Source organism: Vicugna pacos, chromosome 14 (genome assembly GCF_048564905.1).
Source record: "Vicugna pacos chromosome 14, VicPac4, whole genome shotgun sequence".
In the NCBI taxonomy this organism is placed as follows: Eukaryota; Metazoa; Chordata; class Mammalia; order Artiodactyla; family Camelidae; genus Vicugna; species Vicugna pacos.
Genome location: NC_133000.1, coordinates 11,024,048 through 11,051,307, shown reverse-complemented (window position 1 = coordinate 11,051,307; position 27,260 = coordinate 11,024,048). Strand labels below are relative to the sequence as shown.

The window sequence follows — 27,260 nt, the reverse complement described above, 5'->3', positions numbered from 1 at the left end:
ATGAGACCATGTCTTTCTCCACCCACTTGGGATCCTTGACTTGGTCATTTGCCTCTGGCAACGAGGACTACGGATTTACAATGGTGGAATCCACCAACCTCCCCCTTCACAGATTAGAATCTGCTTCTGACAAATTTCTTGGATGGTGTCTGTCTGCTGACTGGCCTCCTGGGTTTCTGATGGAGGGCCGTTTGGCAGGCTCCATCTCTCACCATCCCCCGTTGTTTTGCACTTTGTGCCCTGATGCAAAGTGCTTGCCGAAGGCCACCCCATCCATATCTGCTGCCATCTCCTTCTGAGTCCATGCTTTGTCATCCAGAAGGAACTTCCACACAGCACCCAGAACTCAGTTACCACCTCAGATCTTCTTTAATTCAGGTTAAGTGGAACTAACCTGCCAATTTTACTTCTGATTCATTCTACTGAAAAAAATGAAAGGAAAATAAAAATAAGAATGAAATTCAGAGTTAATCACAAAATGTCATCTTGTTTTGAATTTCCTCATTTTCAAATTTTAATTAACAATGTAAATAAATGCTTTGCCAATGGGTTTGCTAATATTTCTTAATGATTAATAGTTCTTATTTATACAAAAACAAATCAGTATTAGTCAGCCATAACCATTCTTTTATTCCACATCACCTCGTTTGAACATTTAGGAAAGTAACTGTTATGGGATTAATGTGGCAACATTTTATGTAATTTATTATATCTCTCATGTAACTTCTCTCTCGCTGAACTGCTATTGATGTCAGGGGAAAACCAGTTGAATTATGTATGTATATTCACAGTGAGAAGATACACTATTTAGAAAAAAAGAACAAAATCATTTCACATTGGATCCAATGACACTGTCATTAATCTTAGAAATTGTCCTTAAAGTTACTAAAAATAAAGACCTCATGGCCTTGGGTCAAATTTACTTTTTTTCTGAGGAATTTTTTGAAAAAGAACTTCTAGTGGCCTTTGTTTGGGGCCGGCAAATTAGATTAAACTCTCCCTGACAATGTTATAACCTGACGTCTAGTTGTCCTTTAAGAATACATGTTCCAGAAAGAAAAGAAAAGAAAAAAGGCAAACATGGTCAAACTACTACAAACAAAACAGATAAACAACGAGCCCTACTGGATAGCACAGGAAGCTGTATTTAATAGCTTGTATTAACTTATGATGAAAAAGAATATACATATGTACAACTGAATCACTATGCTGCACACCAGAGACTAGTACAGCATTGTAAATCAATTCTACTTCAATTTAAAAATAAATAAATGAACTATATTAATATTTTATTATAAATATATCAATAAAAATAAAATACATTGAAAAATAAAAATAAAAGAATACATGGTCAGCTCCTCACAATGTACAATCTTCTGGCAAGTCAAGGGCTGATTGAGGTTAATCACCCCAAAATCTTTATGATAATTTGCCTCCGGAAGAGTTGAACAGCTCCAGCAAAATAAGTCAATACGTAAAAAATTACATTCATATCCTACAATTAAAATTTTATTATACAATTAAAAAAATGAAATTGTTTACTTCAAAAAAAAAACAACATATTTGAGAAAAGAAGTCCTGAACACCAGTTAAGGCATCCTTAGTTAGATTCTCCTTTTTATACAGAATAGAAATTCATGGATTGTTTCAAGTAACAAGAGTTTGGTACTAGAATCACTCGCAGGCTTACAGTCCTTTGATCCTCTGAGCAACAATTGATCTTATCAACGGCAGAGCCCAGAGCAAGCCCTGGCTCCTGGAAGAGCAGGAGTGGACATCCAGCTGGACTATGGGGCTTTTTCACTCCGAGAACCAGGGTTAACATGACTCAGCTGCTCTGTGTGTAATCCCCTTCAGTGTTTCCTTATTAGTGGAGGGCATATTCATTCTCAATTCTCTGCTTCTTAGCTTGTGCTGTCTCCAACCTCTGACTTCTTATAACTCCAGTGATCCTGATTCTGCATAGTAACTCCTGGCGTTTCAGCCCCTTTTCACAGCTACCTCATTATCTTGCTCTTTCTAGGATAAACTTCCATGGAGAGGAAATCTGACAGTTCAGGCTTATCTTTTCACATCAGGCCATACCATCACCCACTGGCCTCATGTGAACTGGCTCTTCCTGGGACACTTGACCACTGAAATCCTGCATCCTTGCTCACCAAGCCGAGTGTGAGATAGTTTGGGGGTTTGTTCTTAAAATATAATTTAACTACAATCTTATTTTAACCGTTTCTCAAAGAGTATAAGAGCTCTGTTGACTTTTCATGACATTAAGGTGTTATCATGGTCCTCCTGAAACAATTCTTCATCTGGGTTCAGATACTATTCCCTTTACCCCATTTTGGGAGTAAGTTAAGGAATGAATAACACATTCCCTAATACTTGCTAAAGGAAGCAGCAAGTGTTATTATCTGAGCACTCTGAGACATTTTGTCATTGGGCAGGATTCACTCTGTGCAAGTTTAATTCTAAATGTGGAACTCCATAACGATAACATTATTTTTAATCCTCCTACAGCCAACAGCAAAATCAGGTAGAAGAACTTTTATTTTTCAAAGACTAAGCCTAAGGATGTATCATTTATTAGCTATTACTCAGTGCCCTGGGACAGGGGTTTGCAAATTTGCTATGACAAGGACAGGTCATAAATATTTTAGGTCTTGTGGGCCATAAGCTCTCTGTTGTAACTGCTCACCTTTGCCTTCCTAACATGAAAGAAACCATAGACAATGCAAAAAGGAACTGTTATGGTTGTGTTTCCAGAAAATGTCATTTATGGGCATTGCCTTGTGAATTTCTATGATTTTCACAGTCACAAAATAATCACTCTTCTTTTGATTTCTTTCCAACCAGTGGGAAAAGGAAAAACCATTCTTAACTCAAGAGCCATACGCAAACAGGTTGTGGGTTTTATTTGTCATCCCTGCTCAGGAAACTAAATAGTTTCCAAAGCTCTTAGGAAAATTAAGAACATTATTTGTGCTAGTGTGATGAAAACAATTTTGTTTGATTCTTTTCATTAAGTTTATTTTAAATTAATCAAATATAACCTAATAGTAATCATATTCTCTTGTTGTATTGTATTGCATAATGGTTCTGTTAATGTAGCTATGAGTGTCATTTTATCTTTATTCCAGGTTATTTGAGACTCTGCAGTCCCTGTTTTGGTCAATATTTGGTCTCATCAACTTATACGTGACCAATGTCAAAGCTCAGCACGAATTCACTGAGTTTGTTGGCGCCACCATGTTTGGGACGTACAACGTCATCTCTCTGGTTGTCCTGCTCAACATGCTAATAGCCATGATGAATAATTCCTACCAACTTATTGCTGTAAGTTGAATAAGTTTTCCCCTAGAACGTGTTCTTCCTTGCTGTACTCCATCCTATTATCATTGGAAATGCAGTCTGCCATTGAGTTGAATCATGAGATGAATCAGAATTATAATATCAATAGTTAATTAGAAGTTTCTGCACAGTATCACCATATTTGGCTACATACAAATTTAGGTTTTTTTCTCTATTATGGATGATTATGAAATAAACTCAGCTTCTTCTGCCAGGCAGTCATGGGCTGTGGCAGACAGTAAGTGAGCCATGGATAATGAACAAGCAATTCGTCTTTATGCAGAAACTCAGTGCAGTGCCCAAGTTTTGCATTGTCTTTGACCATCTAATCTAGAGCCTTGATGTAAGCAAACTTATGCTGATTTAGCAAGATACAAGAGCCAGCTCAGAGAGGAGTCTGAGGGAAAAAGCACAAGATTTTCAGTTTCTTAAAGGCCAGAGGGGGGAAAAAAAGCCATGTAGGAGTAACCTTGAGTTGTGTAGCAGAATACACAGTACCATATGTCTTTATTTGAAACTCTAGAATCCAAACAGCTTAGCTTATTTATTTATTCAATAAATCCTTACTGAGTGCTTACTCTGTTGCCAGGTACTGGTCTAGGAACGAAAGATAACGGTGATGAACAAGGAAGCTAAGCCCTTTATCCCCTTGAGCTTGCGTACTAGTGATACATGTCTATGGCCGTTAGCAACAGTGACAGCACAAACCTACACTGGAATGAAATATATTCCTTAAGACTTATATATGTATACTTTAGACAAGTAGCATCTTACAAGAGTAATTACAGGCTACCCATGTACTCCATAAATAACTGCAATTATATTGCATCTTTGAATCTATTGCTAAGCCTCTGGGGTGTTATTATTGTTATTTTGAGAAGCAGAACTCTGAATTTTACTTAAAATTCCTTTATGGAAGCAAGACACCTGTCACAGATGAAAAACTGCATAAACCACAAGAATAAATGATTTTTATTTACTGATTCCAAGACTAAAATGTTCCCACTGAATACACCTAGGTCCTAGGATTTGAGGATAAATATCTGAATTTGTGGAACTCCATTTAAGCAGCTCACAAACTGAAACTTTATAGATAGTCCATATATATACTTAGGTAGTCCAAATATATATATTTTTTTCTTCAAAAGTTCTGTATTCCTCTAGTCAACACATTTGGAAAATGTGGATTCTGTTTTCCAGATCACCTTTCCAAAAATATTAGAAAGCCTCTAATTATCAAGCTATATACAGAGAAGCTGTATATACAATTCGGATGCTATTAAATGCATCAATTTCATCGAGAAGAGAATATTATTCAAGAATAGTATAATGTTTTCTTTTTGCTTCAGGGTGAGGCAAAGTCCTTCTAGGTGACTTCTTATAAAGATGAGAATGATCTTCAAACCTCAATTTTTGTTTAGCCCAAACTCTAAAGCTACTTGAGAGGTGAGCAGGCACTGAGAACCTGAGACAGTTGTTCCCCCAGCATCCTGCACACGATGCCTCCTTGGAGCATGAACATGCCAAGTGTTTGATTTTCACCTGCTCCACAGTGGCGGGATCTACCCCGAAGTCTCTCTTTTTGTCCTGCTATCCCTAACTCAGAGATTTAGGGTAAAGCATGAAAAAAAGAGGGGAATGCAGTCACTGAAAGGCAAAAGTGATCATGCAGCCTATGTCTGAAGGCTGCTTCTCACTCACTCCTTTGTAGATCAAATATTTATTGTGCACTAGTATATGCCAGGAATATGGTTGACTTTAGGGACACACAGAAGAATGAAGTCCCTGGCCTCAAGGAAGAAGTCATGCAGTAGGGAAAAAAATTCAGTAATTTCAATATTGAGACAAGTACAGAAAAGAGGACCACGACGTGGACTGGGGGCAGGAGGCGGCTGAGACTGATGGGAGTCGGGGCAGGTTCCTAGGAGAGGAAGTACCTAAGCAAAGCTTTAAATATTGACTACGAGTTAGAAGGTGGGTAGCGAGGTGACTTAGCCATCACGGGCCTGGAACTTTTCACCTTGTTTTTCTAACCATTAGAGATTTTGCTACAGACCCTTTCAGAATCCCAAACCTTGAACAAAGGAAGAGTCTGCTTTGCGGCAGCAGGAAGGGAACAGAATGAGGTCAGGATAGTCCTGGACTCGTGACTCCCTGAGAATCAGAAGGAACTGAAGCTACTCACTGGCTAACACGTCACCTATGTGACTGCCTTTTTATGACCTTAAGCCAGTTTCACTCAGTCCCACTCCCCATGACTGCAGCAAACCATATCTGCATTTCTTCATTAAAGCAGACTCTATAAGCTTGCTTAGAAAAAAAGATGGAGTAGGAGGTCGAAATGGAAGAGGAGAGAACAAGGGAGGGAAACTGTGCTTCCAACAATCGATCCATCCATCAATCAAACATTTGCTAACGAAGACCAGGCGTTTTCTGGATACGGTGATGCCCGTTGAAAGCACAGTCTAGACTACAATCCGCACTGTTCAGAGGAGAAATGTATGCACAACATCTGCATTCATCAGCAGACAGTGATTGAGGACTATTAGAACGAAGTATAGTCCAATAGTCTACTCGAAATTCTGAGTTCGTTTGGATATTATTAATGGGTTAACATGAACTATTTTGAATTCTTAAAATGTGTGTTTGCCTAGTTTCTACCACCTCCTACTTTCCAGATTTTCTGCTTAAATAAGCTTTGTGGCTAATTTAAGAGGAGAGTGGCTGGCCCATATCTCATTGCCACAAATGTTCCTAAGTTTTTCCAGGAGACTCACAAAGTAGAATCATTAATAAATAATTGGGGGGCGGCCTCAGGCTTGTGGGCAGCTGCTAGCCATGCTCCTCTTTGGCCAAGTTTATGTCAAGGTCAATACCATGTCAGAGGCCCTCTTACACATTTGTTAGAGGAACTTCTCTCTGAGTTTATGCCTGTTGCCTCAAGGTGGACAAGGTGGATTCACATGGAAGCATATCAGGTAGGACTTTTCCTGGAAACACCAGAATTCTAATCTGTGAGCGTGCACCTAGGTCGGGGTTCAAGGCCTTGGGTAAGACATAAAGCCCCACTCGTGGCCAGAATCTAATGACACTGAGTGAAGTGAGGATTCATCTTCAAGTCACCACTCACCACTGCAGTCTTTTTGACATGGAATTACTTTACATGTCCGCTTCTGAGAAGAGGGAGGGGTGAAAAGTGGCAAGAGAGCGGGGGCTCCTCTCCACGGTCAGCCATTGTCTGAAACGTCTAGGTGACTATCTCCGGGAGTCGGTGGTGCTTTGATAAGCAATTTAATTAATGTTCCAAGAGCCACTCAAAGTCAGGTTACCGGCTCTCTGTGAGGGTTCTCTCACCTTATTAATTAAGAAACCTGTCAGCAGTTGTCATCTTTTCCTGCTCAGGACCATGCAGACATAGAGTGGAAATTTGCTCGAACAAAGCTTTGGATGAGTTATTTTGAGGAAGGGGGCACCCTGCCTACTCCCTTCAACGTCATCCCGAGCCCCAAGTCTCTCTGGTACCTGATCAAATGGATATGGACGCACCTGTGCAAGAAAAAGATGAGAAGAAAGCCAGAAAGTTTTGGAACCATAGGGGTAAGAACACAGCATGCTAGCATTCCTGTTTGTTTAAACTGTGTACTTGAGTCTGTTTGGATTCCTTACTGAATATTTTTTGCGTTTTAGCCTTTTGGTTCCTCCTGGTTGCATTCAGTGAACATTTACTGCACAGCTACCTTGTCTAAGAAACTGCCTGGTTAACTGGGATTAACTAGGGCTTCCCAAACCCATATCCTCCACTGAGGGCAGCCACTGTGATTTTAAGAGGAAGCACGCTTCACACAGGCGTCTCCCAGCCCCACCAGTCAGGGCTCAGGGAATTAGCACATTCTCTTGTAGACCCTTAACTCAGGGCTCTATTCAGAATTCCAGCTTCTGGGCACTTGTGACATGACTTTCTCATTGTCTGTTTCTCTCTCTGGATTGGAAGGAAGGGGTCTGTTTCAGTCACCTTCTATTCTCACTGCCTAATATAGGTCTCTGAGCAGAGCATAGAATGTTTGATTAAAATGCCTCAACTAAATGATTGAACAAAGTTTATAACTTGAAAATGCTGTGCCGTATACAAGAACAGTGATTCCAGAATAGGTTCAATTGCTCAATGTCTTGCTTCTACTTTCAATCATGTTAAATGCCAAGAAGTTGTGGTTTTAAAAAAATATTAAGACCACTCAGAGCCGTGCCTCTGTTCTACTGGAAGATCATACTTCCCATGACAATGTCTTTCAAATTAGAAAGCAAGAGTTGAGGCAATTCCAACAAAAGAGGTAACGCTTTGTTCCAGCCAACCCACTGATCTGGGATAGGTCATTCTTCATTTCTTTCTCACTCAGTTCCCTAATTTTCAAAGTTCTCCTAGTGATGTTTAGGGAATTACCACCCTAACATTCATTCATCACTTGGACCTTCTCAGAGAAGTTGCTTTGGAAGTATTCTAATATGCCTTTATATTAGAATCACTAAGTAATATTAGTTATTTAATTAAAAATTAATTTATTTGGGGGGGAGGGTATAGCTCAGTGGTACAGTGCATGCTTAGCATGCACAAGGTCCTGGGTTCAATCCCCAGTATCCCCATTAAAAAATTAATTCACTCATTTTATTTGACTTAGTTTATGATCTAGTTATGCTGTTAGAGATGATTTTTATTCGTTAACTCCATCACCCACCAGCATTGCTACCAGCATCGAATGGGGCTCTCTCTCCTGAAAATGGCCTTGATGGTCCTGTCACCTCAGTACAATTTTAATCTAAAGACAAATTGACTGGCAAGAAAGTATAGCAAACAGAGAGGTGGTTAGGCAAGGCTCTTATGTTCTTTCTTATAAACTGTCTCTCCATGAACCTGGAAGTGCGGGCGTATATCTGATGTTAGAAACCCAAGTCAGAGTATAATGCAACCTTCTCGTGCAGTCCTCATCCTCATTTATAGACTTTATCACTGACCTTAGAATGGGTGAAATTATTTTACTCCAAATGTTTGATTTCACTCTTAAAAAATTAGTTCAACTTAGTAAAATGAGCATAAAATAAATGGAATGACTTGGGTTTAATAAGCAATCATGGTAGTGTTCCACCTGCCAGTAACTGAGTGGGAGCTGGAGTGCGAGGCGGTACAGAGGCATAGCTTCCATCCTCGAGGACATCATTTCTAATGTGGGAGACAAGGACATGAGAGCGTATTACCATAATACATGTTACATGACATATTTAACATTACCATATATTTATATTCAAGATGCTATGAGACCAGTGTGACAAATAATTGATGTCGTCCTTGAGATAGACAGGAAAGGGTTTCAGAGAAGCCAGGTTGGCTTACTCCCTTCCCCATCAAAATAGCTTTGTCCTTTTTCTCATCTTATTCTTAACTTCGTCAGAAATTTATTTACTCAATCCTTGAAAAAAGTATTAATTATTACACTAGCTTATCATACTATCTCTCATAGGAGTATTTCAATTTAAGAAGGGTTTCTGGGTCTAAAAAATAAATGCCACACCCAAAAGACATTTGCCTTTAATATTTACATTTTAGGTAATTGCAGAAGGAATCTTGGGTTTTAAGATACCATGGAACTTGTAACAAAATGTAGGGCCCTGCTCTAATATTTTAAGAGATCCATCTGTGCTACCACCAAAATAATGGAGGACCACTCTAAGAGTTTGACTTCTAGCTCTCCCTCCCGCGCCCCCAGCATCCTCCCACTGTTAACATATTTTTAAGAATCTTGTTACCATCATTTCTTAGATACGAAGAGGAGCTTAACATTGATTTGGGCTTCCCATGCAAGCAACCATTCAAAGGGTAAATGGCATAAGTTAAAGAGCTTTCTCATATACTACTGGTCAAAAAACCAAATTTCTTTTTAAGTCTCTAGCTCCAACTTTGAATATTTAGATCCAAACTGAGGCTTAGAAAGAGGAGTCACGATGAATTGTGACCTCAAACCATTCCTTTTTCCCTAGCCGTGTGAATTCTGCTCACTTTTGGTAATGGATACTTTCATGCTCTGGGAATCTATGACAAAGCTAAATAAACATTGTGAGTCATCTCTCTCGTCCCCCTTCGTCTCAGTCCTCCCTCCTCTCTGCCAAGCTGAGGCGCTGGGCAATCACCAACCTAACCAAACTGAAGGCAATAAATGGACTTGTTATCTGGACTCCTTTTCCAGAATGAGGGCCTATTTTGGTTTGCATACTTTCAGTTGAGTTTTATCCGTCGTGGCTGTAAATGGAAATAAATAACAGGAAGTATTCATAAAGAAAAGTAAAAGATAAATGAGAAGTAGATTGAGGGTTGTAATATTAAAGGAGGAGGTACATAAGAAAATAATGCCGAAAGCAATCGATTTTGCTGTGAATTCCTTTCAATTAGGTTAATCCAGCTGATGGCCCCTGGGTAGACATACGAAGACAAGGAGATGTACACTTGCCCATTAACTAAAAGGTGGCTTTGAAGTACCAATGACAGTCACTTTGCATAACCAAGGCATGACTTAAAGATCGCATGACACTTCAAAAGGAGCTTAGAAATCATTTAGCTCAGTCATGTCCTTTAACAAAGAGCTTGTTTCCCTTGCCCAGTGTTTCAGCTTGGGGGGAAAATAGAAACAAAAAACAAAACTTGAGTCTTTTGTTTCCCATCTAATGTGCTTCCTATTGTCCTGTCTTGGTTCCCTGAAGAGTCTGATGACAATGCAACAATACCTTCCAGGTTGTGGGTCCATCTTTGGATTTTTCTCAGCACCTTCTGCAGATCCTACCACTGTTTCCAGCAGCCTCTGAGATTCCTGGACCTCCTTACCAGGCTGCCTTACCTTCTCTCATCCCAACTTGCTTATATTTATGCCACATTTTTGAAGCAGAAAACTGAAGTGGAACCAGAGGTACAGTTTATACGTTCTTGGAGGCACTTTCTGCAAACCTTCCCACTTGTGATTCACTGACTCTTGTCACCAGCAGCTGCTTGAATGTCACGCTGGTGCCCACTCCCTTGCTCTCTGGAAGCCTGAAGCCAGTACTCCTCAGGGCTAATTGCACTGGCCGTCATCGGTGATCTCACCTTGCTCTTTATGGCTTCCGGATAATACTGAGACAGCTAGCCCTGAAAACTCGTTAACTTTTTTTTTCTTTAACTTTCGACTTCCTTTTATGGGAGATGGGAGTTCCAGGTAAATGAACCTTTCATTTGGAACGCTTTACGGGAGCGAGCATAAATAAAACAGAAATGCTTTATTGAGCAAAACCTTTATTGTAGGAGGCAAACTCATTATTGAGAAATGCCTTGTGTCTGGGAAATCATGAAAATCCCGCCAAAGAGGCAGCCTATTGAAAATTCAGTAACAAAAGAAGAAACATTTTCTAGCTTCTGGCATTTTATATCGCTTGTCGAATTTTTTGCTTAACACATTTCATCAGTCAATATCCTTCTCAGTATTAAAACACTGGTTTGCAAAATTCAGCGTGTCCTACAATCATCAGGGATCTCCACCTCAACAAGCATTTCCGGCTTGTAACTTTAATTAGATAAACTCCTGTTAAAAAAAGCATTGGTATCTAGCTCAGCTTTTTAAACTAAAAGCCAATGTTTGTTCCCCAAGAGGTCTGGATCATTTAATTAAAGTAAAAAGAGACAAATGCAATAATATGTGGCTAAAATTTCAACTAATATGAAACATTTTTAATACCATAGACCAGGTTTCCAAACAAAATGCTTAAATTAATGGGCAATATACAGAACCCAAAAATACTAGGTCTTTTGACAAAGTCCTGAAAAATGGTTTTAACTTCTTTAGTTTTATGTTTTCCACTCTCTAGTTTTCTCCTGAGCACGAAGGGAGAAGAACATGAAACATTCTCTCTGTTAGGGTCACTTAGCATCACTCAGTTAAGGGACTCCAGGCGGGACACTCACGCCTGCCCCGTTGCCACAGAAATACTTTCAGTTAAGTCACTGCAAGAGAATTAGGATCAGAGAGTGGATTGTTACTAAAGGAAAATGATAACAGGATTTGCCTTTCAGACATCATTTCCCCCCACTTCTTAGTGATCTGCTTTTTTTTTTTTTAATTAAGCATAGTCAGTGTACAGTGTTGCATCAGTTTCCGGCATACAGCGTAATGTTTCAGTCGTACACATACATACATGCATGTATTTGTTTTCATATTCTTTTTTACCCTAGGTCGCTACCAGATATTGAATAGAGTTCCCTGGGCTATACAGAAGAAACTTGTTGTTTATCTGTTTTATACATAGTAGTTGGTATCTGCAAACCTCAAATTCCCAATTTATCCCCTCACATCCGCTTTACCCCCTGATAACCATAAGTTTGTTTTCTATGCCTGTGAGTCTGTTTCTGTTTTGCAAATAGGTTAATTTGTGTCTTTTGTTTTGTTTTTAAGATTCCACATATGAGTGACATCATATGGTATTTTTCTTTCTCTTTCTGAATTACTTCACTTAGAATGACATTCTCCAGGTCCAACCATGTTGCTGCAAATGGCATTATTTTATTCTTTTTATGGCTGAGTAGTATTCCATTGTATATATATCACAATTCTTTATCCAGCCATCTGTCAATGGACATTTAGCTCGTTTCCATGTCTTGGGTATTATTGTAAATAGTACTGCTATCAACATTGGGGTGCATGTATCTTTTCAAATTAGAGTTCCCTCCAGATGTAGGCCCAGGAGTGGGATTGCTGGATTATGTGGTCAGATGTCATTTTAAATGATAATTATCAATATACATAGTTTCTTAATCTTCATGACTTTCAGTGTGCCTACCTCCTAACGCATCTTCAGACGTGACCGTGCTCACGCACGAGTACCTCTCAATCCCTCACTTACTGCTGTAAGATTTGCTGATGGGACCTTTTAATTAAATTCTCTTTTCCAAGTGGGGACGTGGAGGAAGGGATTTCTTCTTGGTATTTCAAGAGTGAGATCCTGAATACTTGGTTTGACAAGGCGACCTTAGCATTTTGCATCACTTATTTTTATATGCTTAGAAAGCAAGGTTACAGACAACAATATGCAGAATCGTCTGTGGACGAGCCCAGCTGCAGTCGTGACAGAGGGACCACATCCTGGAATGGCCTCTTGCCTTTTTTCTTGTTTTTAAAAGATGAACACAGCAAGCTGCCTCCCTAAGGGAGCCACTGAGCAAAGCAGAGAATAAAAGGCATAATTCATGGGCTTAAAACCAGTGATAAACCAAAGCCAGAGTGGCTATGAGAGAAAGCGGCGCTGACAATTGACCGCAGGAGCCAGTACTTGAAGGGAGCCCGACACCTCACACGGTGGCCCTGGAGAAAAGGACAGATGAAGAGGGAGAAAAATGTCACAGCTGGTCCCCCAGCCTTTCCTTTCACAGCTGCAAAACCCTTGCCGCTCTGAAGCAACCTGACACGTCCACTGAAATGCGGAGTTACCTCGCGGCAGCAAAGGCGTCTCGCTAGCTGGTCTTTTCCTTTATCATTAGCCCTGTGATCCGAATACTGCCATTGTCCTGTCCTAATGAATCAAGAGGAACTTGCAAACCAAGAGCTCTGCTCATGTGGTGCCCAGGTGTGCCCTGGGCACCTGTGTCGACAGCCACCTTGCCAAGGAATATTCTGCACACGGTGCCAGACTTCCAATGTAATTCATCAAGAAAACTGCCACAGTTCCCTCCAAAATACTTACCCTAGACATCAGGTTAAGGGAAGTTGTATGGGCTTTTCTCGTTGTTGTCATGGCAATCGTCAACTGTCATGGCACCGCTGGGTGTGCCACTCAGCATGCTGATACATTATAATGAGCGTACAATGAGGCTCAAGGTCCACTGGAAGTCAAACCCACCACCATCTTGGGCTCCACTGGTTCTAACCAGTTCTTGTTTCTTCTCTGCAGCTGCCTCCTGAGACTTAGATTAAGAATATTTGGTTTCTATTCGAGGGAGGGGCAGGAGTATGATCCTAAGGGCAACAGCCTGGGCAGCAAAAAGAAAAGTTGCTTTTAATTAGAATGCCTGCAGTCTGGTGGACCCAGCATCCCCCCCTAAAAAGAAACATTTTCAAAGATTCTGTTCAGCCCTGAAAGTTCTAAAGGGAGATGGGGGAGCAACTGCATTTAACCACTGGTAGGTGATGAGAGCCCTTGCCTTCCCCCAGTGCCTGCAGGCTTGTCCTCATCAACTGCTGGAGCCTGCTCTTCTTCTGGGACTCGGGGAGGCCTGGGAGACTTCAGCTTTTCTATAAACAGGAGGCCGGGGTTGGCTGGGGCAGATCGGGGGAGCCCACAGGGTCCTGCTCGTTATCACAGCCTAAGTTACTTTCTTTAAAAGCTGCCAAATGCAGCTCCACAAATTTCTCAGTAACGTTGCAAACATGAACTCATTCACAGAAAATGTCTTTACTTCTAACCTAGGTTTGCCGTGCTCTAATTCCACCCAGTTTATTATTTTTTAGTAAAGCTGGAGAACCGCTAATCATGGAGGGTCATTTATCAATTAAAGTTTAACATTTGAATAGCTTGAAAAGATTAAATACCTCCTCTCCCCTTAGATTTTTTTTAATGAAATGTCCTTTATTATAATACTTTTGTCAACTGAATAAAAATGCACAACCTTAAAGTTAAGAATTATGTTTTGTTCTCAAGTTAATGAATTTAGCTCTTTCCTTTGTGTGGGAAGATGCAAGAATCAGGGCTCATTTAAACCATTCCTTTGATATGCACCTTAGCTATCCTGGGACAGTATCGGTTCTTTCCCCTCAGGGTGCACCGTTAGGGGTGGCTGCAGTGGCTGATGGCTTGGCAGCCAGCAACCCATTGGTCTCCATCCTCCACCACAGAGGGGAAGGGGCAGCTGTAGAGGCTTGATGGCTGCAGCATCCTTTGGTTACTGACATGGCAGGCAACATTTTTCATTCACACTTTTATAAATGCAAATCAGTCAATTCTGTTCTTGGTCACTTCCCGTGATAATTATAAGATGTAATGCCTTCCCTTATGATTGTAAATCTTTTTGACGCTCAGCTGAAATTTCCCCAATAAAAAGGCTGCAAACATGCTAGTTATTGTTGGTGGTCACACTATTACATAATATTGAATGATGTCACCAATTGCCAAAAATTATCATTATGTTTATTGCAAAGAGTACATCTCTTATGGACTGAATTGTGTCTCCCTCACAAATAAAAAAAAAGATATTTTGAACTCCTAATTCCCAGCACCTCAGAATATGACCTTATTTGGAAATAGGGCCTTTGCAGATATGATTAGTTAAAATGAGGTCATACTGGAGTAGAGACCTCATACGAACGTGACCAGGTGACACAAGAAGAACATCATATGAACATGGAAGTAGACACTGGAATTGTACAGGAGCAAGCCAAGGAACACCAGAGATTGGCAGACAGCACCAGAAGCTAGGAAGAGGAAAGGGAGGATTTACCGAGTCTCAGAGCAAGACAAACCGAGCAGGACCATGTGGGGCAGTCCCCGTACAAACCTGTTCCCTGTTCCCTGTTCCCTGTTTCTGGTTTGTAGGAAAAAGGCTTCAGCCTCCTACGACCTCCTCTGAGTTCCGAAGGGCAGATTCAAACAACTGCTAGCAGAGTCAGGGGAATACAGAAACAAAGGAGGAGCAGTTGAGAAACAAAAGTGCAGCCCTGGGGCAGGGACCTGGTTCTTCCAGAAGAAATATACATAACAGTATCTTTGAGTTCCTCTGCCAGAACTAAAGCCCCCACCCAGGTGGAGGATGGTAACTTCAGGCTGAGCACAGGCGTCCTGGAGCATCAACAACCGATCAGAAGGAAGTCACAAACCCCGTTGCCCTCAACTCAAATTGTGCCCGTAAAAACTACCCCCCTCAAGCCACTGGGGAGTTCGGAGTTTTTGAGCACAAGCCACCCGTTCTCTTGCTTGGCCCTGCAGTAAAACTTTCTCTGCTCCAAACTCTTTTCATTGCATTCATTTTTGTTCTCAGCATTCAGAAGATGGTTAACCGCATCCATCCTTATTTTCAAGAGATTCAAGTGCAGTTGGCTGATACAACCTCACTCACAAGACTAAAATTTGTTCCGTCGTATCCCCATATAGGTGTGGTAACAAACTGGTTGGCAAAAGCAACTAGATTAGCTTGGCCTTAAACCTGGGCTGTGGATATTGAATAACTTTTGAAAGTTATCACAGCAAACTTGTTCTATGTTCTTTCTGCCAGACTATTTTGTTTTAAATTTTTTTATCCTAAAAAAAAAAACCTGGAATTATTTTTTAAAGTGTGATCTTTGCTCTTTTTATATTTGTTTTCAAATTTTGAAATTTGTATGTGACTAAGGTTGTACCAAAGGCAAGACAATTTGTGATCTCTTGAATGCTAAAATGCATCATGATAATGTTCACTTATTGCTCATAATTTTCTAATTCTGTCATGACTTCAAACTGCTTTCTGTTGACTATTTTTTATTGGTTTTTCAAAGACTAAACTAGCGAAATGCTATAGAACCTCAAGATGATAAAAATTAAGTTGACTAAATTCTGTATTAAATTCCGAGTTTTTATTTACTTAAATCATGGAATACGATCTCCTATATGACATTTACACGAGAATGCCAAAGAAGCTAGTACACGGTCTGCTTTAGTATTTGTGTTCACTTAAAGAAAACTTAAGAAGTTCTCAAAGGCCTGTTTCCTTCCAGAAGTGCTCTTTGTCTGGGATTTCAGCTGATCTCAATAAGGGTCACATATCTCCATCTTGTGGCCCAGTCGTAAAATTCCCACGATTTTTTTTCAAGATGTTCTAATTTTGTATTCAGTCTTTTAATGAATACCATAATCATATTGAAAATTTGTTTCTTAAGATTCATGTAAAAATGAATGTACTCAAATCATTAGTGGTCTTTAGAAAGTTAAGCACTGTCTCATCTGTTTCTAAAAGTCACTAACAGTCATGAAACACAAATCCACTCTTATGGCCAGTGAAAATGTCATTTTCCCCTATTCCCCTAAAGAGAAAAAGGAGTTTCTTTTGAATTTGATTTTTTTCCTAGTATCATTTCACAGTGATGTACGCACAGCCCTTTTCAAAATTCCATTTTATCAGCCTATGATTAAGTATTTAGTAAGGAACAAGATCAAAAGACTTGTTTAAACCCAAGATATGTTACCTCTTTTGCTTTCTCAGTTTACCAAATTCATTCCTTTGTGACAGAAATATTTTTATTTTAGATTGCTTTGCCCAATTTTCTTCCTTAAGAATCAATACTGGTATTTATTTCAACTTGTGTAAAATTAGGATTATGAGAGCTTTTTTCCTAGTAGCTTTAGAATACTTGTGAAATCTGCAAGTATATAATTTTAGTGTTCTTTATTATTTAACTCAATTTATAATGGATTTTTTAAAAAGTCGTTAAACATCTCTCTCCATTCTGCCCTCCATAATCACGGCTCTGTACTAACTCCAGCTCTGCTCCCAAACCATTCTGACCTCTTCAGAACGACAGCTTGGACTTACATTTGTTTTTAAAAATTAAAATTTAATCAACACTATCTTTGAACAGAATCTTTGATTTGGTTTGATTTTAAATTCAACCATCTAATTAAAAAAAGCAATCTCCTGTTAATGTACATGTGCTTGAAATTAAGTGTTGGGGAGTTTATTGTCTAACGGTGTTCCTGATTACACGTTGTGTATCATGGCTCAATTCTTAATGTTGCTATGTTAATATTCATGAAGACTTTCATATAATGCTAACTTTTTATGCTATCAATTATTCTTATTTGACATTCATTTTGTATATGAGATGTCCCATCTGGGTTTCTTAGCATCATTGTAAGTGATTTGGGATAGAGTTAATATAACTATGATTACTTAACTCTCCATCGCTTTATAGTAAAAGAACAATCTTGCCATCATTGTTAACATACGTATATTAAATGCCTCAGGAATTATAACCTTGCATTTTGGGATCATTCTTTGGATTCACATTGTGAAGGAAAAGCCCACCTGGGCTAACAAGCTAAACCACAAATCTAAGTGTAACAAGTGTCGGATTACTGATCTGAGTTCTGCTGGGCTAACTCGTAAATCTGGTTTAGTGTCAGTTTACTGGGCTAACAAGCTAACTCGTAAATCCAAGCTCAACAAGTGTCAATAACGTGATCTGTTCCGAATTGATAAACTTCAGTGTACTGATTCCTTGCTTTTTGTTGTTTGAGCCTTATTGGCTAATAGCCCATACTTGTAATTAACCCTATAAAACCTCATGTGCACGTCTTGGAGGTGCTCAGAGCTTCGGAGCAGAAGCCCCTCTGAGCCCGCCGGCGTAATACATCTGAGTACTCCAACCCTCTGAGTGGTGCTTGATTCTTGGCTGGCCTGTCTTTTCTGTAACAACATGAAGCACGCTCTCTAGTGTGTCCATTGTCCAGTAAAATTCCTACTTTGGAGGAATGAGAAAAATAATATCCTTGATTAAAAGAACAAGGAATTGTTTTACAGAACGATAAAATATCACTGTAACCGAAAAGTAAATGTCCCTTCTCTGTTTCAGAGGCGAGCGGCTGATAATTTAAGAAGACATCACCAATATCAAGTAAGTTATTCTTCTGTCTTGAAACTTGCATTAAAATAAAGCACAATCTCGTCTTTAGAACTGACTCAAGAGAGAAGTCATATTTATTCACTGAAAATCAATTTTGTTGTTTTTAAATGCCTCAGGAAGTTATGAGGAACCTGGTGAAGCGGTATGTCGCCGCTATGATTAGAGACGCCAAAACTGAAGAAGGCCTGACTGAGGAGAACTTTAAGGTAACCACCTCCATCTTCATCACTGAGATGCAGATTCCACTGAGCATGGAACCGGGAACAGCACACTAAAAGTCTGAGCTAGCCGTGTGTTCCATCTGTCTTCTGATTTTTAAATTAAAGCCCTACTGAATTATCAAAAAAAACAAAAGTGGTGAAATTTCTTTGCAAAGTGCATTGTTTTCAAACATACTTAATTTGAAAGAAGGAGGGGGCCCGTCTGGAGGCAGAGAAAAATCCTAGTGCCTGTGGCATTCTGATTGCTGATCCCGGCCACACTCTACTGAGGAAGCTTTAGCTCTTAAACTTTCAGTCTGATTTAGTAACCAAGGTGCTGAAAACAATGACAACAAAAACCTTCTTTCTGTTCTGCATGGCTTTGGTAGCAAGAAATTTAAAGTTTGAGCTTATCTGTAACTTTAAATATAGTTTTTCTCCCTGCGGTTTTGTTTTTTTTTTTTAAATTCTATCAGAGAAGACAGGTGGAATACCTGAAATATACATTTGCTCATATCATGTGTGTAAAATACCCTTGTTATTCTGCATGAGTCTTTAGAGATTTTGGAAGATTGACTGAAGTCAATAAGATCTTAGACGCAAAAACAGGCAAATGAAATACCTTACTGGAGACTTTTGACAAAGAAAAACAGCAGGCTTGACAGAATAAATATAAGCAGCGAATTAGGTAAAAAGAGATAAATTGCAAAACTAAAAGCACAGACTGAAAGGTGGCTAGGATCCAAAATGTTCTTTGGGGCCACAACATCCAAATTTTGGCATTAAATGATTCATGGTGCTTTGGGAGACGGGTTAGAGGTAGAAGGCCACCTCAAAGGCCACTGTCAGGTTAGGACTGAGAATTCAGTTGTCCAGAAAGATAAAGGGATGGATGTAGGAAATGCTGTCTGTTCTGCATCAATTCCCATGGGGTAGGGGCAGACCCAGATGTTGGGATAAAATCAACTCCAGGATAGTAAACAATTGAAAGTAACTGCCAACTCTTGGAAGGGCAGATTCCACTTTCATTATTTTGTTTTAGGCATTCCTTTGGACAGCAAAGTGTGCCAATATTTAAAAAAAAAAAAATCTCTAAAAAAATGCATCCCTGAGAGACTTAAATGACTTGAAAGCAGATGAATATTTTGGAGAGAAAGGATGTGAAATAGTCGGCCGAAAGACACCCAACAAGAGAAGGGGTGGGTATAGCTCAGTAGTAGAGTGCAGGCTTATCATGCAGGAGGTCCTAGGTTCAATCCCCAGTACCTCCATTATAAATAAATAATAAAAAAAACCTTAATTACCTCCCCCTGCCACCCCCTCCTCCCAAAAGCTTAAGAAAATAGACACATTCACTTAAAAAAAGACCAACAACAAAGAAACCAACAGACTCCACTACACAGTGGTGGAAAAGAAAATTCTTCCTGGTTCTTTTTACATCAACCCTAGGAAGTCCCTTGTCACTACAGAACTCCAACAGAGAAATGATCCAAGTACCAGTGAGAGAATTGACAGTTCTCAACAGAAACCCCAGCAGGCTGGAATCCTAGCTCTCAGAAGTGGGTGAAGACAGGTCAGACCCATAATATGAAAGGAGCACATGATGTTTCCTAATGTTTATTCATTTAGGTCACAAGCTAATTTTGTCTTTTTTTTTTTTTTCCACTTAGGAACTCAAACAAGACATTTCTAGTTTCCGCTTTGAGGTCCTGGGCTTACTAAGAGGAAGCAAACTCTCCACGGTACAGTCTGCTCAGGGCATGAAGGAGTCTTCTAACTCCGTCGACTCCGATGAGAGGAGTGACAACGAAGGCAGCAGCAAGGACAAGAAAAAGAACTTCAGCCTCTTCGACTTAACCACCCTGATTCACCCGCGATCGGCCGCCATCGCCTCCGAGAGACACATGAGCAATGGCTCGGCGCTCGTGGTGCAGGAGCCCCCGAGGGAGAAGCCGAGGAGAGTCAATTTTGTGACCGATATTAAAAACTTCGGGCTGTTCCACAGACGATCAAAACACCACGCTGCCGAGCAACATGCAAACCAAATCTTCTCCGTTTCGGAAGGGGTTGCTCGCCAGCAAGCCGAAGGACCCCCGGAGAGAAATATCCCCCTGGAATCTCGAGGATTAGCTTCCCGGGGTGACCTGAACATCCCCGGGCTCAGCGAACAGTGTATATTAGTAGATCATCGAGAGAGAAGCACGGACTCCCTGGGTTTACAGGCAAGCAGGGCAGTGGGTTCGTTCGAGTCGGATAAGGTGGTGGTGGAGGACACGGTTCCGATCATACCAAAGGAGAAGCACGCGAAGGACAAGGACTCGAGTCTAGACTACGAGGCCACAGACACGGTCACCCACGAGGATTATGTGACCACAAGACTGTGAACCTGGAAGGAGGAAGCGTTTATCATCCACAACGCACATTTTCCATAGTGCTTTGGGTGTGTGTGTGCGGGGTGGGGGGAGATGTTTAAAAGTAAATCAGCCAATGCTAACTTACACTTCATAGCATTTATCAGCCGTGGTATATTAACGTGTGATGTTTAAATCAAGCAAAGGCTATCGACAACCCTTGTTTGTAGCCCGCTTTTGCTTTCACAATTTGTTTTACTTTTTTTTTTTTTTTTTTGGTTAATAAATAAACACACCTTGTATTCCTGTACTGTTGCAATAACCCACAGGAACTTTTTAGCTCTCTTTTTCAATTAAACAAATGCAACTATTACATGTGGTAGAGGACTCCTATCATAAGTTTTTTATATGCAAAAAAAATGTAGCTGAAATATTAGAGCTTTTCATAATTTTTTAGGGTCTCTAGGGATGGTTGCACCTTCAGTTACTTTTCATTCAGCCCTACAGTTTGGCTTTAAAACCCAGATGTTATCCAATTATTTCTTAAGAGCATGTAAATAATTACTGTGCACAATCAAAGCGAGCAAGCCTCCTCTCACCAAGCCCAGATCAAACTCTTGAAATGGAAGCCAAGGATACTTTCTAGAGTTTTAGGTTGCCCGGTTTTCCTTTCAGTAAGTAAAAGAAATGTTTGTGTTAATCAATGTTGATGACTGACGATTTGTTAATGGTATTTGGTCAGAAAAATTTTCCACTTCAAGTTTTTTTAATGCCTTTTTCCCGATTCATCTGCAAATCAGTTTAAGTATGCGGCTTTGTGGGTAAGTGAATTTCCAAAATGTGGCATAAGTTCTCAGCCCTAGAAAAAAGTAACAATAAATTAGAATAGTTTAAGCATCTTCAACAAAGCAAGATGACTGCACGTTCATAGTATCCAGGTGAAAATGAATTCATTCTAACAGTCTAAATCTAAGCAAAGTTAAATTCTGTTTTCAATCAGTGCAATATTGTTATAATTCAAAAGAAGTACAAACTCCTAGTAGTCTCTTCTTCCTCCCAGTGACTGGTATATATTTATTTAAAATTGAAATCACCCCCAAATTAATATTAATTTTAGCAGTAGGTGTAGACATACAGTTTCCCCCATGGAAACAACATTCTTAATTGCTTGTTTCTTCTCTTGCTTACAAAGTAATTCAGCTTATATTATACTCATTCATTGGATCACTGAAAAGGAAGTGTTTTCATCGGATACGAAAAAGGTACTGGCAACTCCTTAAAATTTAAATTATGTGACCTGTGTCTCTTTAAGCCATCACGAAAATAGAAGTTTCCTCACCGCACGCAATTAGCATTTCTTTCAAATCAATAGAAACACGCAGAGTTCATTATACTTCAAAAATTACCTCCATGGACTAGACAAATCATATATGATTTAGCATTGACCAAGGACTACATCGTAGGACAAAACCCAGTTTCTGGTAACCACACATCAAATACAAAGCTGCACAGCAGCAGCGATGCCAGCCCATGTTGTACGCGCTATGCGTGTGTTAACACACAGGTACTGCTCGTGACAGCCCTCAGAAGTAGCTACTCTTGTCACCACTTCCTCAGACGAGGAAATGGAAGAAGCACTAACTCTGCTGAGGTGCACAGCTAGTGATGAAGCCCTGAGGAGTCCTTCCAGGTCCTGCCCTTCACCACTTCCCTGCACCGCCTCGCACGGCGCAAAGACCAAGCAAAACAATGTGCACAGATAAGGGTTACTACTACCACTTCTGAAATGCTATATCTTGAGAGAGAATGAGTTTGGTAAAGTCCATAAATTCATGTCCTTCTTGTAAAGCAAAAGATTGAGCAAGATTAAAGATGTCATGGATTTGATTCTTTAGATTTAACTGCATTACAGAAGTTAGGATATATTTTTTTAAAAATATATTTGTTATGGGATATCAGAATTCAACTTGGAAGTTTAGAGTTTTCGGGGAAGCCAGAGGCACTGAGATACTGCTCATTCTTAAATCTGGATTTTGTCCTAGGGATTTAAGAACGAGGCAGGGAGTTTTAGAGAAACCCAATAAGCTTAATGAATGTTCTTACTGCTTTGAGAACACCTTGCTCCCAAGTATGTTGGGGCTCAGAATAAGCCCTCGGAGATAGTGAAATACCTGAGTTCTTCTAAGTCAGACCTACAGTAGTTGGGAAATTGTAGTCCTAGTCTCAATCCTTGGGGTGTTTTTCAGTGATTCCTTTTTTGCTGTCTCTGTTGTGTGTGTGTGTGTGCGTGTGTGTGTGTGTGTGTGTTTCCCCGCGCCTCGCAGCCGCAGTGAAGATCACATACATCACCATGATACATACTTTGTCAGAATTTAGTACCAGATTTCCTCTGTTCCTTTAAATACCACCACCAACAATAAAAGCGCCCTTAAATTTTTCCCAGTAGCTTGTTTATATCAGAGGTTAGGGTGCCGATGTTTTACAGGTGAACATGGTGATAATTACAGGGATTTATTCGGCGCAGGTAACATTCCGCTTTTCAGTGCTCTGGAAATGATGGTTTCTAACACCCCGCAGACGTCACTGATAGAGGCATTTATGACTTTAAACAAACTACTGGGTATTGATTGTACTGGATATCCTAGAATTGAGTATTACTCTAAATCTGTAGTGATATTGGGTAGTGTTGATGAAGAAGAACAGTAGGGAAAGAATAAGAAAACATAAAACAGTAGCAGGTTTGCAAAGTAAAGAGGGTTTTGAGGTTTTTTAAATGAGTAATTTGCAGTTTCTTTTCATTTTTATTCATATTTCTGGCACCAGAAGTTCCTCAACACAAGAGCGAGGTAGGACATCACACTTGGACTCATAATTAATGCTGCTTGTGTTTCCTGCCCTCTTGATCTTCTTGTTGCTCACCTTTATTTATTTACTTATTGCCAGGGTTGGGTGGAAGAGGATCTAGAAAATTCAGTGTAACCTCCACAGAATTAGGTTCAATTCACAACACTTCACTTATCATAGATATGTTTTGGAAAACCCATTGACAAGAAAGAATGTTATAAAGATGTACCTCATCGTTTGTGATTGATGTATTCCTGCAAATATCTTTGTAAATAAATCTGTATTAACTCCAGTAGGGAACTGGCTATGTCAAAAAAAAAAAAAAAAAAGAATGGTGGTGAATTATTTTGTAAAATGAAGAAATATTTTTCAAAGTGATAATCATCCTCAGAATGTAACTGTTAGGTAAGTCGGATATTTGTATATCAAAATTTCTTAAATTAGGTATTTTATTTACAGGCTGTCAATTAAAATACTGCAAAAGTATACTCACTTTCTTGCCTTGACCTGGATAGCAACTTGATGTACTTTAGTAATTAAGCACACAAACCCAAACAATGAAATTTCTCGGGTAACTGTTGGAATAGAAAGAAAAATTTGATGAAGATTTAAGGGTGGTAAACTTATTATTTTCAAAGAAGCAGCCAATTTCCCAGGCTTTCCAGCCAATGGGGGAGGAATATAGGTGACCAGTGGTATAAAAATGCACCCTCCCACTGTTCAACAATCCTTAGTAATTTTGCAATTTACTTGAGTGAATGATTGTCCAGTCCCATGTCTTTCTGTTGAAGAGCAGACATCGAGCCTTGAAATCCATTCATTCTTAGTTATTTGTGCATTGCGTTTGTAGCAGAACCTTCTACAGTTTAGACATCTGCCGATTTAAACAGCTTAAGTAGTACCCCTAAAAATCAGCCTAGCAAAAACCATCCACGTGTCTCTATAAAAATGTTTACAATGACTCAGATTTAAAAACCTTTTTTATTGACGGACAGCTGATTTACAATGTTGTGTTAGTTTCAGACGTACAGCAAAGTGATTCAGTTATACATGTGTATAAGAATATATACATATATTCTTTTTCAGGTTCTTTTCCATTACAGGTTATTACAAGATATTAAATATAGTTGCCTCTGCTATATAGTAGGTCCTTGTTGTTTATCTCTTTTATATATAGTAGTGTGTATATGTTATTCCCAAATTCAAATTTGAAAAAGCCAAATTTATGATTATATTTCACCATTTTGAAAATTATTTCTTCAGTTTAGCTGTATTTTTTTTTCTTCTGGTTTTTTATTCTCCAAAATTCAGAACTCTCAGTAACCATAGAATTTAAAATTTAATATACCTGGCAGTCTTCTTAAATTTAACCTCAAAAATATTATTCTAATTATTTCACAATATATTACAATGTATTTTGTTTATATAGTGCTATCACATGATTTTTCAAAATTTAAAAAACCATATTAAATATTATTTCTCCATATGTAACTGGAGAAACTAAGGCTCAGGGCATTTATGACAATTTCCATATCTACCCAACTACTCAGTAGTTGAGTTGGAGCTTAAAGAAAAAAAATCTCTTTATCTAGATATTCTGACAAGACACAAGGTCATAAAAGTCTTGGCCAATGAATTCTTATTTTTGTGGAATTTTGTCTTCTTTGCTGTCTCTTTCACTAGAAAATAATCATAGTTGTTAAAATTTTCCACAGCTAAAATTTAGAACTAATATCATATTACCTTTTTTTCTCTACAAACTTGTGTTCACAGATTTTTTTTAAGCTGATTTCCTACTGTTTTCTAAAAATACACTGTTCATTATTTTCACTTCAACCTGTAGGTTTCGTGATAATTCTATATGCACATGGGTAATAATAAACCATATTAACTAACATTAAAGCTTTTTAACTGCAAAATGATAGAGCTGGAAACTAGGAAGTTAAACCAACACTGAGGCCATGGGACCAGGGCTGGCTGTGGCCATGCTGTCCTTGAGCTGATGCACTGTGGAGCTGTGTCTTCACCGCCAGTGAAATTCACCAGTAGCAAAACCATCAGCTTCCACTAAAATAGCTTATTAATATTTATATTGGTTACATGTTGAAATGATAATATTTTGGATGCACTGGGTTAAAATATACTAATTAAAGTAGCTCCAAGTTTCTTTTAATTTTTAATGGAGCTACTAGAAGACTTAAATAGACACATGTGGCCCGCGTTTGTGACTTGCAGGACATTCCTCTTGGACAGTGGTGCTATTTGTTTCACTCAATTCAAGCATTTCCCTCATTCGAATTTCTTAGGTTAGAGCTGATGTATGCAACTACTCAGAAAACACTGATGTGGCTGGACTGAAATGTCATCTCTCCAGGATTCCCAAATTCCCAATGGAATCACTGCTGATCATTTGCTGTTTTTCATACATTTCCTTTGCCTTCGTAAATATATTATTACATAAATATGTATAGGTAATGGGTTTTTTTTTTATTGTTTTTATCAGGAATGGGATTATATTATACCTACAACTTAGGGACTTGTTTTCCATCAAACGGGATATCATGGAAGCCTTTCTTAGCGCCATTTAATAGAGCGGAGACTTTTGAATCCATTCAAAGAAAGTTCTGCACTAGCTGTTTTACCTTTTGAAATACATCCATAGGTTATTCTAAAAGCTCTGTGGAAGAGTTACTTACTGGGCCAAACAACAGGTTTTGAGGAGCACTTGAGAGACTACACCGAGGTGTTTTGAAAGGCAAATACATTCACTTCTCTCCTCTATTTGCAGTCTCCTAGAGCTTTCAATTTGCCTTGTATTTAAGTGCAGATTCCACAGCAGGACCTTCATAAAGTGGCCCCACGTGATGGTACCAGCATAATTTCTCAGCATCATTCTTTCGTACACACTGAACTTCAGTCACACTGTACTTCTTTTTGCTGTTTAAGAATTAATATATCTCTCTCCCCAACATTTGCAAATACCATTCTTCCAGGCTTGGCTCATTATTGGACTAAACATTTATTACTTATTTTTTTTTTCTTTAAGACAGGGTTTTAATTAATTCTGATCTATCCTTTTTATGGTTTCCTTTAGGTCTAAATGTTTTACCAAACATCTTCTTTCTTAAAGACCATATTTTCCTGAGCCTGCACATAATGACCCAGACTTCCCCACTCTGGGAGTAAGAGTTTTCTGCACCGACTTCCTTTCAGACCATCAACGTAGTTAGGTTTAATTTACGCCCAGGAAATAACTAACTGTGTTGCTTCAGCATTCACGATGCAACATGCCCTGTGGTCTAGAAGAAGACAGGATGCTGGTATTTTTTTCCATAGCTTCTGCGGAGCGACCACAAACTGGGTATTTCACTCATTTAGGTGTCGTCTGCTGATGCCTGAAATTTCTGGATGAGAATGTCCCATGTATCTCTAAATGATACTAAACTGTGCTAAATCATCCTTCTAAAGTTACAAGTACCAAATAAATACTAAAGTGGAAATGTGGGGAAAAAATTAAGATACCATGAAATATTCAGTGAACGGTTATCTCTTCTGTTTTGTTTTTCATTACACCCTAAAAAAAATTTTGAGATCATTATAGAGCCATATGCAATTGTAAGATATAATACAGAGATATTTCATGTACTATTTACTCATTTTTTCCCCCAAGAGAAACATTTTTCAAAACTATAGTACAATATTATGCAATATTGATATAGATATAATCCACCATTCTTATTCAGATTCCTGCAGTTTTACTTGTACTCGTGTAGGTGGGCTTGTGTGTATATTTAGTTATGTGCAATTTTACCACATGTATAGGTTTGTGTATCTACAACCATAGTCAAGATACAGAACACTTCCAT

The 27,260-nt window shown here is 39.1% G+C and overlaps 1 protein-coding gene across 1 annotated transcript in view; it reads left to right on the top strand.

Moving 5' to 3' along the window:
- The window catches only part of TRPC4 (transient receptor potential cation channel subfamily C member 4), a 166,549-nt gene extending 145,885 nt beyond the window's left edge, over nucleotides 1-20,664 (top strand). The window contains exons 7-11 of the mRNA XM_031684604.2: nucleotides 3,138-3,333; nucleotides 6,751-6,945; nucleotides 17,949-17,990; nucleotides 18,116-18,205; nucleotides 19,870-20,664. Of these exons, the coding sequence (XP_031540464.2) occupies nucleotides 3,138-3,333; nucleotides 6,751-6,945; nucleotides 17,949-17,990; nucleotides 18,116-18,205; nucleotides 19,870-20,583 (1,237 nt within the window). The 3' untranslated portion in view covers nucleotides 20,584-20,664. The remainder of the gene's footprint in view (nucleotides 1-3,137; nucleotides 3,334-6,750; nucleotides 6,946-17,948; nucleotides 17,991-18,115; nucleotides 18,206-19,869) is intronic.
- The last annotated feature ends 6,596 nt before the right edge of the window (nucleotides 20,665-27,260 follow it).